This window comes from Panulirus ornatus, chromosome 52 (assembly GCF_036320965.1).
Source record: "Panulirus ornatus isolate Po-2019 chromosome 52, ASM3632096v1, whole genome shotgun sequence".
Classification (NCBI taxonomy): domain Eukaryota; kingdom Metazoa; phylum Arthropoda; class Malacostraca; order Decapoda; family Palinuridae; genus Panulirus; species Panulirus ornatus.
This window is the reverse complement of record NC_092275.1, coordinates 11,658,363-11,679,424: the sequence shown is the minus strand read 5'-3', so window position 1 is coordinate 11,679,424 and position 21,062 is coordinate 11,658,363. Positions and strand designations below refer to the sequence as shown.

Here is a 21,062-nt window from a genome sequence, read left to right as displayed (position 1 = left end):
AAATGAGAGTTGGGGTGAGAGAGTATCATTAAATTTTAGGGAGAATAAAAAGATGTTCTGGAAGGAGGTAAATAAAGTGCGTAAGACAAGGGAGCAAATGGGAACTTCAGTGAACGGCGCAAATGGGGAGGTGATAACAAGTAGTGGTGATGTGAGAAGGAGATGGAGTGAGTATTTTGAAGGTTTGTTGAATGTGTTTGATGATAGAGTGGCAGATATAGGGTGTTTTGGTCGAGGTGGTGTGCAAAGTGAGAGGGTTAGGGAAGATGATTTGGTAAACAGAGAAGAGGTAGTAAAAGCTTTGCGGAAGATGAAAGCCGGCAAGGCAGCAGGTTTGGATGGTATTGCAGTGGAATTTATTAAAAAAGGGGGTGACTGTATTGTTGACTGGTTGGTAAGGTTATTTAATGTATGTATGACTCATGGTGAGGTGCCTGAGGATTGGCGGAATGCATGCATAGTGCCATTGTACAAAGGCAAAGGGGATAAGAGTGAGTGCTCAAATTACAGAGGTATAAGTTTGTTGAGTATTCCTGGTAAATTATATGGGAGGATATTGATTGAGAGGGTGAAGGCATGTACAGAGCATCAGATTGGGGAAGAGCAGTGTGGTTTCAGAAGTGGTAAAGGATGTGTGGATCAGGTGTTTGCTTTGAAGAATGTATGTGAGAAATACTTAGAAAAGCAAATGGATTTGTATGTAGCATTTATGGATCTGGAGAAGGCATATGATAGAGTTGATAGAGATGCTCTGTGGAAGGTATTAAGAATATATGGTGTGGGAGGCAAGTTGTTAGAAGCAGTGAAAAGTTTTTATCGAGGATGTAAGGCATGTGTACGTGTAGGAAGAGAGGAAAGTGATTGGTTCTCAGTGAATGTAGGTTTGCGGCAGGGGTGTGTGATGTCTCCATGGTTGTTTAATTTGTTTATGGATGGGGTTGTTAGGGAGGTGAATGCAAGAGTTTTGGAGAGAGGGGCAAGTATGAAGTCTGTTGGGGATGAGAGAGCTTGGGAAGTGAGTCAGTTGTTGTTCGCTGATGATACAGCGTTGGTGGCTGATTCATGTGAGAAACTGCAGAAGCTGGTGACTGAGTTTGGTAAAGTGTGTGAAAGAAGAAAGTTAAGAGTAAATGTGAATAAGAGCAAGGTTATTAGGTACAGTAGGGTTGAGGGTCAAGTCAATTGGGAGGTGAGTTTGAATGGGGAAAAACTGGAGGAAGTGAAGTGTTTTAGATATCTGGGAGTGGATCTGGCAGCGGATGGAACCATGGAAGTGAAAGTGGATCATAGGGTGGGGGAGGGGGCGAAAATTCTGGGAGCCTTGAAGAATGTGTGGAAGTCGAGAACATTATCTTGGAGAGCAAAAATGGGTATGTTTGAAGGAATAGTGGTCCCAACAATGTTGTATGGTTGCGAGACGTGGGCTATGGATAGAGTTGTGCGCAGGAGGATGGATGTGCTGGAAATGAGATGTTTGAGGACAATATGTGGTGTGAGGTGGTTTGATCGAGTAAGTAACGTAAGGGTAAGAGAGATGTGTGGAAATAAAAAGAGCGTGGTTGAGAGAGCAGAAGAGGGTGTTTTGAAATGGTTCGGGCACATGGAGAGAATGAGTGAGGAAACATTGACCAAGAGAATATATGTGTCGGAGGTGGAGGGAACGAGGAGAAGAGGGAGACCAAATTGGAGGTGGAAAGATGGAGTGAAAAAGATTTTGTGTGATCGGGGCCTGAACATGCAGGAGGGTGAAAGGAGGGCAAGGAATAGAGTGAATTGGAGCAATGTGGTATACCGGGGTTGACGTGCTGTCAGTGGTTTGAATCAAGGCATGTGAAGCATCTGGGGTAAACCATGGAAAGCTATGTAGGTATGTATATTTGCGTGTGTGGACGTATGTATATACATGTGTATGGGGGTGGGTTGGGCCATTTCTTTCGTCTGTTTCCTTGCGCTACCTCGCAAACGCGGGAGACAGTGACAAAGCAAAAAAAAAAAAAAAAAAAAACTAAAGGATATCTTACTTTCTAATGCAATTTGGTTTAGGTCTGTAGATGATGTTTGTGTCTGGCGAACAAATGAAAATTTACAAACATTTTTCCCCTTACTTAACAATTTAGTACCTTCCATCAAATTTACTGTAGAAAATGAAAATAATGGTATTTATTTATTTATTTATTTTGCTTTGTCGTTGTCTCCCGCGTTTGCGAGGTAGCGCAAGGAAACAGACGAAAGAAATGGCCCAACCCACCCCCATACATATGTATATACATACACGTCCACACACGCAAATATACATACCTATACATCTCAATGTACACATACATATACACACACAGACATATACATATATACACATGTACATAATTCATACTGTCTGCCTTTATTTATTCCCATTGCCACCTCGCCACACATGGAATACCATCCCCCTCCCCCCTCATGTGTGCGAGGTAGCACTAGGAAAAGACAACAATCGTTCACACTCAGTCTCTAGCTGTCATGTAATAATGCCCGAAACCACAGCTCCCTTTCCACATCCAGGCCCCACACAACTTTCCATGGTTTACCCCAGTCGCTTCACATGCCCTGATTCAATCCACTGACAGCATGTCGACCCCGGTATACCACATCGATCCAATTCACTCTATTCCTTGCCCGCCTTTCACCCTCCTGCATGTTCAGGCCCCGATCACTCAAAATCTTTTTCACTCCATCTTTCCACCTCCAATTTGGTCTCCCACTTCTCCTCGTTCCCTCCACCTCCGACACATATATCCTCTTGGTCAATCTTTCCTCACTCATTCTCTCCATGTGCCCAAACCATTTCAAAACACCCTCTTCTGCTCTCTCAACCATGCTATTCTTATTTCTACACATCTCTCTTACCCTTACATTACTTACTCGATCAAACCACCTCACACCACATATTGTCCTCAAACATCTCATTTCCAGCACATCCACCCTCCTGCGCACAACTCTATCCATAGCCCACGCCTCGCAACCATACAACATTGTTGGAACCACTATTCCTTCAAACATACCCATTTTTGCTTTCTGAGATAATGTTCTCAACTTCCACACATTCTTCAAGGCTCCCAGGATTTTCGCCCCCTCCCCCACCCTATCATTCACTTCCGCTTCCATGGTTCCATCCACTGCCAGATATCTAAAACACTTTACTCCCTCCAGTTTTTCTCCATTCAAACTTACCTCCCAATTGACTTGACCCTCAACCCTACTGTACCTAATAACCTTGCTCTTATTCACATTTACTCTTAACTTTCTTCTTTCACACACTTTACCAAACTCAGTCACCAGCTTCTGCAGTTTCTCACATGAATCAGCCACCAGCGCTGTATCATCAGCGAACAACAACTGACACTTCCCAAGCTCTCTCTTCCACAACAGACTGCATACTTGCCCCTCTTTCCAAAACTCTTGCTTTCACCTCCCTAACAACCCCATCCATAAACAAATTAAACAACCATGGAGACATCGCACACCCCTGCTGCAAACCTACATTCACTGAGAGCTAATCACTTTCCTCTCTTCCTACACGTACACATGCATTACATCCTCGATAAAAACTTTTCACTGCTTCTAACAACTTGCCTCCCACACCATATATTCTTAGTACCTTCCACAGAGCATCTCTATCAACTCTATCATATGTCTTCTCCAGATCGATAAATGCTACATACAAATCCATTTGCTTTTCTAAGTATTTCTCACATACATTCTTCAAAGCAAACACCTGATCCACACATCCTCTACCACTTCTGAAACCACCACACTGTTCTTCCCCAATCTGATGCTCTGTACATGCCTTCACCCTCTCAATCAATACCCTCCCATATAATTTACCAGGAATACTTAACAAACTTATACCTCTGTAATTTGAGCACTCACTCTTATCCCCTTTGCCTTTGTACAATGGCACTATGCAAGCATTCCGCCAATCCTCAGGCACCTCACCATGAATCATACATACATAATGGTATGTTGCCATTTTTAGATTACATGATCCATAGGCAAGCAAACAAGTTTAGCGTATACAGAAAACCTACCAACGTATGCTCATATATCCATTATTACTCATCTCAACATGACAGAGTTAAATAATCATCGTTTCAATCTATGTTCCTAAGGGCATTATGTTCTACTATGCTATGCGGAAGGTATTAAGAGTATATGGTGTGGGTGGTAAGTTGCTAAAAGCAGTGAAAAGTTTTTACCAAGGATGTAAGGCATGAGTACGAGTAAGAAAAGAGGAAAGTGATTGGTTCCCAGCGAATGTCGGTTTGCATCAGGGGTGTGTGATGTCTCCATGGTTGTTTAATCTTTTATGGGTGGGGTGGTTAGGAGGGTGAATGCAAGGGTTTTGGAGAGTGGGACAAGTATGCAGTCCGTTGTGGATGAGAGGGTTTGGAAAGTGAGTAAGTTGTTGTTCGCTGATGATACAGCGCTGGTTGCTGATTTGAGTGAGAAGCTGCAGAAGTTGGTGAGTGAGTTTGGTAAAGTGTGTGAGAGGAGAACATTGAGAGTAAATGAGAATAAGAGCAAGGTTATTAGATTCAGTAGGGTTGAAGGACAAGTTAATTGCGATGTAAATTTGAATGGAGAAAACTGGAGGAAGTGAAGTGTTTTAGATATCTGGGAGTGGATTTGGCAGGGGATGGAACCATGCAAGCAGAAGTGAGTCACTGGGTAGAGGAGGGGGCGAAGGTTCTGGGAGCATTGAAGAATGTGTGGTTGGCGAGAACATTATCTCGGTGAGCAAAAATGGGTATGTTTGAAGGAATAGTGGTTCCAACAATGTTATATGGTTGCAAGGCATGGGCTATAGATAGGGTTGTGCAGAGGAGGGTGGATGTGTTGGAAATGAGATGTTTGAGGACAATATATAGTGTGAGGTGGTTTGATCAAGTAAGTAATGTAAGGGTAAGAGAGATGTGTGGTAATAGAGTGTGGTTGAGAGAGCAGAAGAGGGTATACTAAAATGGTTTGGACATATGGAAAGAATGAGAGAGGAAAGATTGACAAAGAAGAAATATGTGTCAGAGATGGAGGGAACAAGAAAGAAGCGGGAGAAAAAATTGGAGGTGGAAGGATGGAGTGAAAAAGATTTTGAGCGATAGGGGCTTGAACATACAGGAGGGTGAAAAGTGTGCAAGGAATAGAGTGAATTCAAATGATGTGGTATACCGGGGTCAATATGCTGTCAATGGATTGAACCAGGGAATGTGAAGCATCTGTGGTAAACCACGGAAAGGTCAATGGGGCATGGATGTGGAAAGGGAGTGTGGTTTTTACACACGACAGCTAGAGACAGTGTGAACTAATGTGGCCTTTTTTTTTGTCTTTTCCTGGTGCTACCTCACTGGAGGGGGTGGGGAATGCTATTTCATGTGTGGCAGGGTGGTGATGGGAATGGATGAAGGAAGCATGTACGAATATGTACATTTGTATATATGTATATGTCTGTGTATGTATATGTATGTATTTGTTGAAATGTATATGTATGTATATGTGTGTGTATGGGCACTTATGTATATATGTGTATGTGGATGGTAGGGCCATTCTTCATCTGTTTTCCTTGCGCTACCTCGCTGATGTGGGAAACGGCAATTAAGTAAAATAATAATAACGATAATTTTTTTTCATAAATATTCACCATTTCCCTTGTTAGCAAGGTAGCGTTAAGAACAGAGGACTGAGCCTTAGAGGGAACATCATCACTTGGCCCCCTTCTCTGTTTCCTTTTCTGGACAATTAAAAACGGGAGGGGAGGATTTCCAGCCCCCCGCTCCCTCCCCTTTTAGTTGCCTTGTACAACACAGGGAATACGTGGGAAGTATTCTTTCTCCCCTATCCCCAGGGATAATCTATATATTCATATACATATAAACACTCGTTTGAGGACAATGTGTGGTGTGAGGTTGTTTGATCGAGTGAGTAACGTAAGGGTAAGAGAGATGTGTGGAAATAAAAAGAGCGTGGTTGAGAGAGCAGGAGAGGGTGTTTTGAAGTGGTTTGGGCACATGGAGAGAATGAGTGAGGAAAGATTGACCAAGAGGATATATGTGTCGGAGGTGGAGGGAACGAGGAGACCAAATTGGAGGTGGAAAGATGGAGTGAAAAAGATTTTGTGTGATCGGGGCCTGAACATGCAGGAGGGTGAAAGGAGGGCAAGGAATAGAGTGAATTGGAGCGATGTGGTATACCGGGGTTGACGTGCTGTCAGTGGATCGAATCAAGGCATGTGAAGCGTCTGGGGTAAACCATGGAAAGCTGTGTAGGTATGTATATTTGCGTGTGTGGACGTATGTATATACATGTGTATGGGGGGGGGGTTGGGCCATTTCTTTCGTCTGTTTCCTTGCGCTACCTCGCAAATGCGGGAGACAGCGACAAAGTATAATAAAAAAAAATAATATAAACACTCGTGTGCATACGTGCATATATGTGTAACAGACTGGATAGGTCTTTCTTCATGTTTCCTGGTGCTACCTTTGTAACGTGGGAAACAATGATCAAGTACAAGAAATATATAAATATTTTAACTTTCTAAATGGGGAAACAGGAGTCACACGGGGAGTGCTCATCCTCCTCGAAGGCTCAGATTGGGGTGTCTAAATGTGTGTGGATGTAACCAAGATGAAAAAAAAGGACAGTTAGGTAGTATGTTTGAGGTAAGGAACCTGGATGTTTTGGCTCTGAGTGAAATGAAGCTCAAGGGTAAAGGGGAAGAGTGGTTTGGGAATGTCTTGGGAGTAAAGTCAGGGGTTAGTGAGAGGACAAGAGCAAGGGAAGGAGCAGCACTACTCCTGAAACAGGAGTGGTGGGAGTATGTGATAAAGTGTAAGAAAGTAAACTCTAGATTGATATGGGTAAAACTGAAAGTGGATGAGAGAGATGGGTGATTATTGGTGCATATGCACCTGGGCATGAGAAGAAAGATCATGAGAGGCAAGTGTTTAGGGAGCAGCTGAGTGAGTGTGTTAGTAGTTTTGATGCACGAGACCGGGTTATAGTGATGGGTGATTTGAATGCAAAGATGAGTAATGTGGCAGTTGAGGGAATAATTGGCATACATGGGGTGTTCAGTGTTGTAAATGGAAATGGTGAAGAGCTTGTAAATCTATGTGCTGAAAAAGGACAGGTGATTGGGAATACCTGGTTTAAAAAGAGAGATATACATAAGTATACGTATGTAAGTAGAGGAGATGGCCAGAGAGCAATACTGGATTACGTGTTAATTAATAGGCCCACGAAAGAGAGACTTTTGGATGTTAATGTGCTGAGAGGTGCAACTGGAGGGATGTCTGATCATTATCTTGTGAAGGTGAAGGAGAAGATTTGCTGAGGTTTTCAGAGAAGAAGAGAGAATGTTGGGGTGAAGAGAGTGGTGAGAGTAAGTGAGCTTGGGAAGGAGACGTGTGAGAAGTACCAGGAGATGCTGAGAACAGAATGGAAAAAGGTGAGAACAAAGGACGTAGGGGAGTGCGGGAGGAATAGGACGTATTTAGGGAAGCAGTGATGGCTTGTGCAAAAGATGCTTGTGGCATGAGAAGCGTGGGAGGTGAGCAGACTAGAAAGGGTAGTGAGTGGTGGGATGTAGAAGTAAGATTATTAGTGAAAGAGAAGAGAGAGGCATTTGGACGATTTTTTCAGGGAAATAATGCAAATGACCGGGAGATGTATAAAAGAAAGAGGCAGGAGGCCAAGAGAAAGGTGCAAGAAGCAAAAAAGAGGGCAAATGAGAGTTAAGGTGAGAGAGTATCAAAGATGTTTTGGGGGAAGGTAAATAAAGTGCGTAAGACTAGGGAACAAATGGGAACATCAGTGATGGGAGCTAATGGGGAGGTGATAACAAGTAGTGGTGATGTGAGGAGATGCAGAGAGTATTTTGAAGGTTTGCTGAATGTGTTTGATGATAGAGTGGCAGATATAGGGTGTTTTGGTGCCAGGAAACAGACAAAGAATGGCTCATCCACAAATATACACATATATATATACATAAATGCCCATATACATACATATACACAACGAATGGAGTGGACTTAGCAGCGGATGGAACCATGGAAGCATAAGTGAGTCACAGGGTGGGGGAGGGAACGAAGGTTCTGGGAGCGTTGAAGAATGTGTGGGAGGCGTGATCAGGTATATTCCTATGAGTCCACTGGGCAAATGAAACACAAGTTCACAAGTGGATTTTCGTGTAATAATCACGTCATCAGGGGAGATACAAGAAAGAAATATAAGTCAGTTGATACACAATGAAGAGACATAGCTAGGATGCCATTTGGTAAACAAGTGATTGTGCAAGACAGACAACGAGCCTATCAGAAACTTATTATGAGGACAAGAAGGGGTATTGTTTACAAATTTTATCAACAATAAAGCTACAATTCTTTCTGTATTCAATAACAGAAGATTCAATGATATTTCTCATGGTACTGGAGTTAAGAGTTAATAACTGAGAGGCATTACTCCGGTCAATACAATGATCATAGTTTTTAACATGATTAAACAAGGCATTTGATTCTTATCCTGTTCTTATACTACATTCATGTTGCTTAAGTCTAACAGAAAGACCCTTACCAGTCTGCCCAACATAAAACTTATCAAAATTTCTACATGGCACTTTATAGATGCATCCAGGAGAATTTTCTGGTGAGTTCCTGATTGAGATATTCTTTAGAGTATTAGTGTTGCTGAAGGCAACAATTACATTAAAGGATTTAAGTAATATGGGAAGTAAATTAAAATCATTATTAACAGGGAGAACTAAAAGATTCTGTAGTTTTGGTGCATTGCACATGACAGCATGAGAATAAGTGAACGAGGCCTTTTCTTTGTCTGTTCCTCGTGCTACTTTGCAAACATGAGAAATGGTAAATATACACAAGCCTTCAAAGAGTCAGACATGTATTTTCGGTGCTTCTGAGCTGCCAAAGGTCAATGTGATCTGTGCTTCCTCCCTCCCCCCTGCTGGATATTTGGATGACATTTAACTGGACCTCTGTCTTCACACACAACTGTCAAATTTCAACAAGTATCATAATGAAGGATAGAGATAACTTTACAATGAATAATCAATAGTGGCTCAGTGATAATGTTTCCTATACTGCCTATGGTCACATGTTCAGGGCTCTTGTCACATACCATCAACACGACCACAACACTGACCTAAACCAGCACAGAGCAATATCATTTTCAAGACATAAGTGTTTGTGAGAAGAGAAAAATCACTAAACATATCTCATGCCAGAGGTAAGTGCAGGCACAATCTTGGGAATGCTAGTGAAACATTCATTACTACAAGGAGACGCAAACCAGCAGCTGAAATTAAACCTTCAAAACATTGTGAGGTTCCAAGGAAGTGGCATAACCTGTCAACCTATTACTATTGAATGTCACCTCATTCCCCAACAAAATGGAGGAATAAGCTATCACCACCAGGACACTTCACAGATAGGTCATGGCAATAGCAAATGCCTGGTAGATCACTCCTGAAATTTGTACATTTAGTTATTACATTTACCTCTACCTCTTTTGTACCTCCTTTATCTTAAAAAATCACATTTGGCCCAGCTTTCAGTAAATGTGCTTCAGGGTCTGTAAGTATTATGGGTTAAGGCTTAGCCCACATTGCAACCATGCTAGACTGGTACCATCATCTATTTCATGGTCTACCACCCGTCGCACTCCCCTACTAGGGAGGTACCGGCTGAACCTTATCTACACATCTGACATGGGGTTTCAAGGAAAAAGAACAGGCACCAACATCCTCCAAGGACACCTTCAAGTATCTCAGACTGTTCACTTTCTAATGCATGGACAAAACACTCTTGACCTGATCCTTACTGACATAGCTGACCACTAATTATCATCTGAGCCTCTTTCCCCTCTCTGATAAAGTTATTCATCAATATTGTGCTACCCTCTGATGAAGTTATCATTCATCAATGTTGTGGTACCCTACCCCCAACATCTCCCAACACAAGTGGGCAAACACCAAAACTTATTGTCTATTTACTGACTCAGAAAAGAGAAATTTTGGTTGATGGGTAACACATCATCACTGAACTGAGGTGGCCTGAGAAGATGATGTTGAAATCATGTGATAGACATATCAGGAAACATGCAACCAGGCCTACTAACACTTCTTTCCCCAGAAGATCGTAACATCACACCCAACCAATGCTCCCTAGACCACCCACTACATGAACACCTTATTGATCAGTGAAACCGAGCATCCAAACAATCGCAACGATGACCTCTGCAAGCAACTTCGCAACAAAGTGCAACATGAAGTACAAGCCATGAAGCAGGCCTCTTATCTAAACAAGGTACAGCATTTAAAGCATGCCAACATCGGTCAGTGGTATGATAAAATAAAAGAACTAAGCGGCTGTGACAATCAAAGGCTTTCCCCCCCTTCCCTTGTGTAGACAAACTTAACAATGAAGAGGCCACATACCAAATTAACAGCAACTTAGCCAACAATTACAGCTCAACATTAGCTACTTCCCAGCAGACCTACCAACCCCATCTCCTCCATACACAGTAGAGGAATATCAAGTAGCTAAGCACCTTCAGCACTTTAAAATAAAATGTTCAAATACACCCATAAATCTTCCAGTGAAACAACACATGGAATTCTCCCATGAATTAGCTTCACTGCTAACCACAATAATTAATACTTTACTCAAACTGTCTAAATACCCCACATCTTGGAAGACAGCAGATGTCACTCTCCTACCCAAATACACCAAACCAGAGTCTCTCAGTAGTTTATGACCTCATGCAATCATTCCGATCCTCAGTCTGAAAGGTTTGTGTTTGACTGGGCTACGCTAACAATGCTGATTCAGTAAGCCCTCAGCAGTTTGGAAACATGAAGTCTTCCTCAACCACTCACTGCCTTGTCAGCCTCCTAGACTCCATTTACCACAACTTGGAGAAGCAAAAGACCTCATTGGCATTCACCTTTGTATACTTCACAAACGCTCTTGACTTAGTAAACCATAACATCATCATAAGGAAAGCAATCGACCTGAGACTACAGGGAAATCTTGTCTCATAAATGACAGGCAACAGCAAACCATCTGCTTTGGGGAAGTCACAAAGACATCACTATTCCTAACATATAGTGTACCAAAGGGCACCAAGATGGGGCCACTCTGCTTTCTCTTCTTTATCAATGACAACCTGCAAGACACAAACCACCTTAGGAAGTATTTATATGACTCCACCTTTGGCATCTTTATCAACAGCTCTCTTGACTTTTGTCCCCTTTAGCACATCATAAATTACCTTCAGGAGTAAACTACAGCAACAGTCATCATCAACCACACTAACACTGTGATAATGCACATCAACCTGTGGACAGACAACATCCTAACCCCTGACATCAAACTAAGCCCCAACATCTTCCGGGTAGTCAAGAAACAAACCTCTAGGTATCACTATAAACTACAGTTTAAACTGGAAAAGTCATGTTTGCACTACCCTCAAATCTTCTTCATGCCATCTGTACTTTCTCTACCAACTGAAATCACTAGGTATTCCACTAATTGAGCTCAGGGATGTCTATACTATCTTCATTCTACCTAAGCTCATGTACACCTCCCCTGCCTAGGCCTCCTTACTAACCTATACTGAGAGACAAACAAGAAAGAGTTTGGGAAAGGGCATGCAGAATCATCCTGGGCCCTTCTTACATCACCTACCAAAAGGCCCTCATATTGGTGAACCTGTTCGCCCTCTCCAACCATCAGCAGCTCACACAACAGTTTGCGATAAATGGCTGTCACACCCCCATCACAGAGACCTCCTCCACCAATGCTCCTCCACCACGGACTGCCATCTGTCACACAATCAACTAGTTCTAACCAGAGTTTGTACAGAGATATAAGAACAGTCCTATACCTATCACTGTGGAAGTCATAAACACTCCATGAACTATGCAAGCGAACAGCTCAGTATTCTGTTTGTTAGGCTATGTGGTATATCAACTACTGAATTACTGTAACTGCTCATCACCTAAAGTTCAACCATGTGCATAATGCATTACCATAATATTTACTCAGTAAACATCCCTGTATATCTGTCACCCTATCTAGATGTACCTCACCCATGCCCTTATCCAAAGTATGGAAATATTCAGCTCATCCTAATTTTAAGCTCTTATATGGCTAATTGACTAGCAACTCTCATGATCTTCCTGTTCTGTAAAATATGTAATACCTCTACCGTGCATTTTCAGCTAAATGGTATCTAAATCTAATAAACCATAATTTATCTTTTTCTGAAGTTATGAGTATAAAAATGTCAAAAACACATCTAAATAAGATAATCATATTGTGATATGTATTTAACTGAGACTATGCATAAACACAAATATCTTATTGATATGCATGTTAATTAAGACCACACAAAACAGGAAACTCTTATCAATGCGTATTCTAACTATGACTACGTATGATCATGAAAATCTTACTGATGTGCATTTTAACTAAGACTTAACACACAAACAGAAAACTCTTTAAAAAAGAAAATAGTATGATAAATGAAAATGCTTATCCTGTTGACAAAATACAAGGAAGTTACCTGCTATGATGATATGGTGGGGCTGATACAAGAAAATATCTACCTGGTGTGATGTGTGATGCAAGGATATGCCTACCTGGTTCGATTAATACCTGGTGGAGAGAGACACCTACTTACAACAACAGGCCTGTTACTGGGAAAGACATGTTGTTTGCCTGAGACCTGGCAAAGAGAAAGAGACTTATGCCTGATATGGCTGAGGCCTACTGGAGAAGCAGTGACCTATTAAAAGGAGGTCTGGTTCCTAAATCAACACATTTATCTTTCGCGAATGGGAATAGGTAGACATGTACCTGAGAGATAGAGCCTGGCAGAGAGAGATACACCAACCTGGTGAAATGATGCCTGGTACAGAGAAGCATCTGTAATAGGTATGATGAGGCTTGGTGGTACCAAATTAACCATGAGGGACATCAACTTACTTATTATGATTAGCACTGGTGGATAGACACTATTACAATGTACTTTGAAGAACAGCCTTGGTGGAGAGGCACTTACCTGGGATTAGGACTTGATGAGTGATATGGAACAGTCGGAGCGAGTGTAAGGCAGGCAGAAGACCATAGTGACAGAGAAGATCGGTTGCCTTTACAAGGCCATGTACAATTAACAGCTTCCGGTACTGCATGTCTTGCTCACTGCCTGTAGGTAAAAAACAAACAGGTTACTCACCAATAACACACATGCTGGTAACCCATACACAGTACCTACTTGCTGATACTTTGTTATACATTAACCTAAATGAAGAGTACTTTTGCATTAATGTACCTGGCTGGTAAGGATCTTTTCGCATCCTGATGATCTGATTGAGGAGGGAGCGTGTGTGGTCTGACTGGAGAGTACAGAACTTGTAGTTGTGGCCAATCACTGCCTGAGTTTGCAGTGAAGCTAAGAGACTCTCCCCAGCTGTTACTAGCACCTCTAAACACTGTTGGTACACCTCTGTCAATCACAGTTTTTAGTATCATGAATATGACGGACATCTAATGCATAGGTTTGTTCTGCAAAAAAAACACAAGTAAAGGGTTTGGTATTTCATGACAATGAAATATATATATGTTTATGAGTCAAGTGGGTAGCAAGTCGATTCTCAAGAAATTGAAAGACCCTACTTTCTACCAATCCGGCAAAATCAATTCCCACATGAAGCACTCCACAAGATAATGGTCAGACATCTCCCCCAGTTGCCCCTCTCAGTACATTAACATCCAAAAGTCTCTTTTCACACACCTATCAATTAACACATAAACCAATAATGCTCTCTGGCCACCTCTCCTACTTACATACGTACACTTATGTATATCTCTCTTTTTAAACCAGGTATTCCCAATCACCAATCCTTTTTCAGCACACAAATGTACAAGCTCTTCATTTCCATTTACAATACTAAGCACCCCATGTACACCAATCATTCCCTCAACTGCCACATTACTCACATTTGCATTCAAATCATCCATCACTATAACCCAGTCTCATGCATCAAAGCTGCTAACACATTCACTCAGCTGCACCCAAAACACTTGCCTCTCATGATCTTTCTTCTCATGACCAGGTGGATAGGCACCAAGAATCACCCATCTCCCTCCATCCTTTCAGTTTTACCCACTTCAATCAAGAGTTTACTTTCCTACACTCTATCACATAATCCCACAACTCCTGCTTCAGGAGTAATGCTACTCCTTCCTTTGCTCTTGTCCTCTCACCAACCCCTACCTTACTCCCAAAACATTCCTAAACCACTCTTCCCCTTTACCTTTGAGCTTTGTTTCTCTCAAAAAATCCAGGTTCCTTTCCTCAAACGTACTACCTATTTCTCCTTTTTTCTCATCTTGGTTACATCCACACATTTAGACACCCCAAACTGAGCCTTCAAGGAGGATGAGCACTTCTGCATGACTTCTTCCGTTTCCCCTTTTAGAAAGTTAAAATATAAGGAGGGAAGACTCTCCAGGCCTCCGCTCCTGTCTCCATTAGTCGTCTTCTATGACATGCGGGGAATACGTGGGAAGTATTCTTTCTCCCCTATCCCCAAAAATATATAAATATGTATATTTCATATTCATATCTATTATACTTTCATGCTGTCTCCTGTGTTAGCAAGATAGCGCAACGAAACAGACGAAAGTATTGCGCAACCACCCACATACCCACCCACGCATGAACATATACACACCTATACATTTCAACGCATACATACATATACATACACAGACACATACATATATACACATGTACACATTCATAAATGCTGCATTCATCCATTCCTGCTGCCACCCCTCCAAGCATGAAATAACACCCCCCCTACCCCTGTGTGCACGTGAGGTAGTGCCAGGAAAAGACAACAAAGGCCACATTCGTTCACACTAAGTCTCTAGCTGTCATGTGTAATGCACTGAAACCACAGCTCCCTTTCCACATCCAGGTACCACAAAACTTTCCATGGCTTACCTCAGATGCTTCACATGCCCTGGTTCAATCCATTGACAGCACGTTAACCCTAGTATATCATATATATACATGGAAGGTATTAAGAGTATATGGTGTGGAAGGCAAGTTCCTGGAAGCAGTGAAAAGTTTTTATCGAGGATGTAAGGCATGTGTACGAGTAGGAAGAGAGGAAAGTGATCGGTTCTCAGTGAATGTCGGTTTGTAGCAGGGGTGCATGATGTCTCCATGGTTGTTTAATTTGTTTATGGATGAGGTTGTTATGGAGGTGAATGCAAGAGTTTTGGAGAGAGGGGCAAGTATGCAGTCTGTTGCGGATGAGAAGGCTTGGGAAGTGAGTCAGTTGTTGTTCACTGATGAAACAGTGCTGGTGGCTGATTCAGGTGAGAAACTGCAGAAGCTGGTGACTGAGTTTGGTGAAGTGTGTGAAAGAAAAAAGGTGAGAGTAAATGTGATAAGAGCAAGGTTATTAAGTAGAGTAGGGCTGAGGGACAAGTCAACTAGGAGGTCAGTTTGAATGGGGAAAAACTGGAGGAAGTGAAGTGTTTTAGATATCTGGGAGTGGATTTGGCAGCAGATAGAACCATGGAAGCGAAATGGAGTCACAGGGCGGGGGAGGCAAAGGTTCCGGAAGCATTGAAAAATGAGTGGAAGTCAAGAACATTATCTCTGAAAGCAAAAATGAGTATGTTTGAAGAAATAGTGGTTCCAACAATGTTATATGGTTGTAAGGCATGGGCTATATAAATAGGGTTGTGCGGAGGAGGGTGGATGTGTTGGAAATGAGATGTTTGAGGACAATATGTGGTGTGAGTGGATTGATAAAGTGAGTAATGACAAGGTAAGAGAGATGTGTGGTAATAAATAGTGTGGTTGAGACAGCAGAAAAGGGTTTACTGAAATGGTTTGGTCACATGGAGAGAATGAGTGAGAAAAGATTGACGAAGAGGATACATGTGTCACAAGTGGAAGGAATGAGGAGAAGTGGGAGACCAAATTGGAGGTGGAAGGATAAAGTGAAAAAGATTTTGAGCAATCGGGGCCTGAACATGCAGGAGGGTGAAAGGCGTGCAAGGAATAGAGTGAATTGAAACGATGTGGTATACCGGGATCGACATACTGTCAATGGCAGGGCATGGGACATGTCTTTGGTAAACCATGGAAAGTTTTGTGGGGCCTGGATGTAGAAAGGTAGCTGTGTATGTATATATATGTGTCGGTGCATCACACATGACAGCTAGAGACAGAGTGTGAACGAATGTGGCCCTTGTTGTCTTTTCTTAGCGCTACCTCACGCACATGCGGGGTGAAGGGGGTTGTCATTTCAGGTGCGTCGTGATGGCAACGGGAATGAATAAAGGCAGCAATTATGAATTATGTACAGGTGTATACATGTATATGTCTGTGTATGTATATATATGTATAATTAGGTATGTACATGTACATAGGTATAGGTATGTACATTAGCGTGTGTGGACGTTTATGCATATACATGTGCATATGGGTGACTTGGGCCATTCTTTCGTCTGTTTCCTTGCGCTACCTCGCTAACGCAGAAGACAGCGACAAAGTATAATAAATGAATAAAATATAAATTATCCCTGGGGATAGGGGAGAAATAATACAATGGTTGTATATGTGCGTGTGTGGAAGTGTATGTATATATGTGTCTGTTTCCTTGCGCTACCTCGGTAACGCAGGAGACAGCGACAAAGTATAATAAAAACAAAAAATGAAAAAAAAAAAAAATATATATATATATATATATATATATATATATATATATATATATATATATATATCAGCCACCACCAGCGCTGTATCATATATATATATGGGATGTATTTAGGGAAGCAGTGATTGCTCGCACAAAAGATGCTTGTGACATGAGAAGTGTGGGAGGTGGGCAGATTAGAAAGGGTAGTGAGTGGTGGGATGAAGAAGTAAGATTATTAGTGAAAGCAAAGAGAGAAGCATTTGGATGAGTTTTGCAGGGAAATAATGCAAATGACCGAGAGATGTATAAAAGAAAGAGGCAGGAGGTCAAGTGAAAGCTGCTAGAGGTGAGAAAGAGGGCAAATGAGAGTGGGGGTGAGAGAGTATCATTAAATTTTAGGGAAAATAAAAAGATGTTTTGGAAGGAGGTAAATAAAGTGCGTAAGACAAGGGAACAAATGGGAATATCAGAAGGGGGTTAATGGGGAGGTGATAACAAGTAGTGGTGATGTGAGGAGATGCAATGAGTATTTTGAAGGTTTGTTGAATGTGTTTGATGATAAGAGTGGCAGGTATAGGGTGTTTTGGTCGAAGTGGGGTGCAAAGTGAGAGGGTTAGGGAGAATGATTTAGTAAACAGAGAAGAGGTAGTAAAAGCTTTGTGAAAGATGAAAGCTGGCAAGGCGGCAGGTTTGGATGGTACTGTAGTGGAATTTATTAAAAAAGGGAGTGACTATTGTTAACTGGTTGGTAAGGTTATTTAATGTATGTATGTCTCATGGTGAGGTGCCTGAGGATTGGCAGAATGCTTGCATAGTACCACTGTACGAAGGCAAAGGGGATAAAGGTGAGTGCTCCAATTACAGAGGTATAAGTTTGTTGATTATTCCAGGGAAATCATATGGGAGGGTATTGATTGAGAGGGTGAAGGCATGTACAGAGCATCAGATTGGGGAAGAGCAGTGTGGCTTCGGATGTGGTAAAGGATGTGTGGATCAGGTGTTTGCTTTGAAGAATGTGAGAAATACTTAGAAAAGCAAATGGATTTGTATATAGCATTTATGGATCTGGAGAAGGTATTTGATAGAGTTGATAGAGATGCTCTGTGGAAGGGATTACAAATATATGGTGTGGAAGGCAAGTTGATAGAAGCAGTGAAAAGTTTTTATCGAGGATGTAAGGCATGTGTACGTGTAGGAAGAGAGGAAAGTGATTGGTTCTCAGTGAATGTTGGTTTGCGGCAGGGGTGCTTGATGTCTCCAGGGTTGTTTAATTTGATCATGGATAGGGTTGTTTGGGAAGTGAATGCAAGAGTTTTGGAAAAAGGTGCAAGTATGCAGTCTGTTGTAGATGAGACAGCTTGGGAAGTGAGTCAGTTGTTGTTCGCTGATGATATAGAGCTGGTGGCTGATTTGGGTGAGAAACTGCAGAAGCTGGTGACTAACTTTGGTGTGTGAAAGAAGAAAGCTGAGAGTAAATGTGAATAAGAGCATGGTTATTAGGTACAGTAGAGTTCTGGAACAAGTCAATTGGAAGGAAAGTTTGAATGGAGAAAAAACTGGAGGAAATGAAGTGTTGTAGATATCTGGGAGTGGATTTGGCAGCGGATGGAACCAATGAAGCAGAAGTGAATCATCGGGTAGGGGAGGGGCGAAAGTTCTGGAAGCGTTGAAAAATGTGTGAAGACGAGAACGTTATCTCGGAAAGCAAAAATGAGTATGCTTGAAGGAATAGTGGTTCCGACAATCTTATATGGTTGCAAGGTGTGGGCTATAGATAGAGTTGTGTGGAGGAGGGTGGATGTGCTGGAAATGAAATGCTTGAGGACAATATGTGGCGTGAGGTGGTTTGATCGAGTAAGTACTGAAAAGGTAAGAGAGATGTGTGGTAATAAAATGAGGGTGGTTGAGAGTGCTGAAGAAGGTGTTTTGAAATGGTTTGGTCATATGGATAGAATAAGTGATGAAAGATTAACAATGAGGATATATGTATCAGAGGTGGAGGGAATGAGAAGTGGGAGACCCAATTGGAAGTAGAAAGATGCAGTGAAAAAGATTTTGAGTGATCGGGGCCTGAACATGCAGGAGGGTGAAAGGCGTGCAAGGAATAGAGTGAATTGGAATGATGTGGTATACCGGGGTTGACGTGCTGTCAATTGATTGAACCACGGCATGTGAGCGTCTGGGGAAAACCATGGAAAGTTTTGTGGGGCCTGGATATGGAAAGGGAGCTGTGGTTTCGGTGCATTATACATGACAGCTAGAGACTGAGTGTGAACGAATGTGGCCTTTTGTTGTCTTTTCCTAGTACTACCTCGCACACATGGGGGAAGGGGGTTGTCATTTCATATGTGGCGGGGTGGTGACAGGAATGAATAAGGGCAGACAGTATGAATTATGTACATGTGTATAAATGTAAATGTCTGTGTGTGTATATATATGTATACATTGAGATGTATTTGTATGTATATGTGCATAAGTGGACGTGTATGTATATACATGTGTCTGTGGGTGGGATGGGCCATTTTTTTTGTCTATTTTCTTGCACGACCTCGCTAACACTGGAGACAGCCACAAAGGATAATCAATGAAATACGTAAAATAAAGATACAGTTGTGCGGAGGAGGGTGGATATGCTGGAAATTAGATGTTTGATTACAATATGTGGTGTAAGGTGGTTTGATCAAGTAAGTAATGAAAGGGTAAGAGAAACGTGTTGTGATAAAAAGAGTTTGGTTGAGAGAGCAGAAGAGGGTGTTTTGAAATGGGTTGGTCACATGGAGAGAATGAGTGAGGAAAGATTGACAAAGAGGATATATGTGTTAGAGGTGTAGGGAACAAGGAAAAGTGGGAGACAAAATTAGAGGTGGAAAGATGGAGTGAAAAAGATTTTGAGTGATCGCGGCCTGAACATGCAGGAGGGTGAAAGACGTGCAAGGAATAGAGTGAACTGGAAGGATGTGGTATACCGGGGTCGACGTGCTGTCAATGGATTGAACCAGGGCATCTAGGGTAAACCATGCAAAGTTTTGTAGGGCCTGGATATGGAAAGGGAGCTGTGATTTCGGTGCATTATACATGGCAGCTAGAGACTGAGTGTGAACGAATATGCTATCTCACGCACATGCAAGGGGAGGGGGTTATCATGTCATGTGTGGCAGGGTGGCGACAGGAATGAATAAGGGGAGAGTATGAATTATGTACATGTGTATATATGTATATGTCTGAGTGTGTATATATATGTATACGTTGAGATGTATATGTATGTATATGTGCGTGTGTGGACGTGTATGTATATGCATGAGTATGTGGATGGGTTGGGCCATTCTTTCGTCTGTTTCCTTGCGCTACTTCGCTAACGCGGGAGACAGCGACAAAGCATAATAAATATGAATGGAGAAAAACTGGAGGAAGTGAAGTGTTTTAGATATCTGTACGTGGATTTGGCAGCGGATGGAACCATGGAAGCAGAAGTGAATCATAGGATAGGGTAGGGGATGAAAGTTCTGGGAGTGTTGAAGAATGTGTGGAAGTCAAGAACATTATCTCGGAGAGCAAAAATGGGTATGTTTGAAAGAATAGTGGTTCCAACAATGTTATATGGTTGCAAGGCATGGGCTATAGATAGAGTTGTGTGGAGGATGGCGGATGTGCTGGAAATAAGATGTTTGAAGACAATATGAGGGGTGAGGTGGTTTGATTGAGTAAGTAACAATAGGGTAAGAGAGATGTATGGGAATAAAATGAGTGTGGTTGAGAGAGCAGAAGAGGGTGTTTTGAAATGGTTTGGTCACATGGAAAGAATGAGTGAGGATAAATTGACCAAGAAGACATATGTGTCAGAGGTGGAGGGAACGAGAAGTGTGAGACCAAATTAGAGGTGGAAAGATGGAGTGAAAAAAATTTTGAGTGATTGGGGCCTGAACATACAGGAGGGTGAAAGGTGTGCAAGGAATAGAGTGAATTGGAATGATGTGGTATACCAGGGTCGATGTGCTGTCAATGGATTGAACCAGGGTATGTAAAGCGTCTGGGGAAACCATGGAAAGTTCTGTGGGGCCTGGATGTGGAAAGGGAGCTTTGGTTTCGATGCATTATACATGACAGCCAGAGATTGAATGTGAAAGAATGTGGGTTTGTTGTCTTTTCCTAGCACTACCTCGCGCACATGCGGGGATAGGGGGTTGTTATTTCATGTGTGGCAGGGTGGCGATGGGAATGAATAAAGGCAGACAGTATGAATTATGTACATGTGTATACATGTAAAGGCTATTTATGTACATATATG

General features: G+C 42.0%; 1 protein-coding gene across 7 annotated transcripts in view; it reads right to left on the bottom strand.

The window, feature by feature from the left end:
- The window catches only part of LOC139765063 (uncharacterized), a 197,253-nt gene that overhangs the window by 149,287 nt on the left and 26,904 nt on the right, over window positions 1–21,062 (bottom strand). For all 7 annotated transcript variants that reach the window (XM_071692163.1, XM_071692164.1, XM_071692165.1 and 4 more), the window contains 2 exons: window positions 13,384–13,557; window positions 13,114–13,257 (listed from right to left, as the gene is read on the bottom strand). In XM_071692163.1, the coding sequence (XP_071548264.1) occupies window positions 13,114–13,257; window positions 13,384–13,557 (318 nt within the window). The remainder of the gene's footprint in view (window positions 1–13,113; window positions 13,258–13,383; window positions 13,558–21,062) is intronic.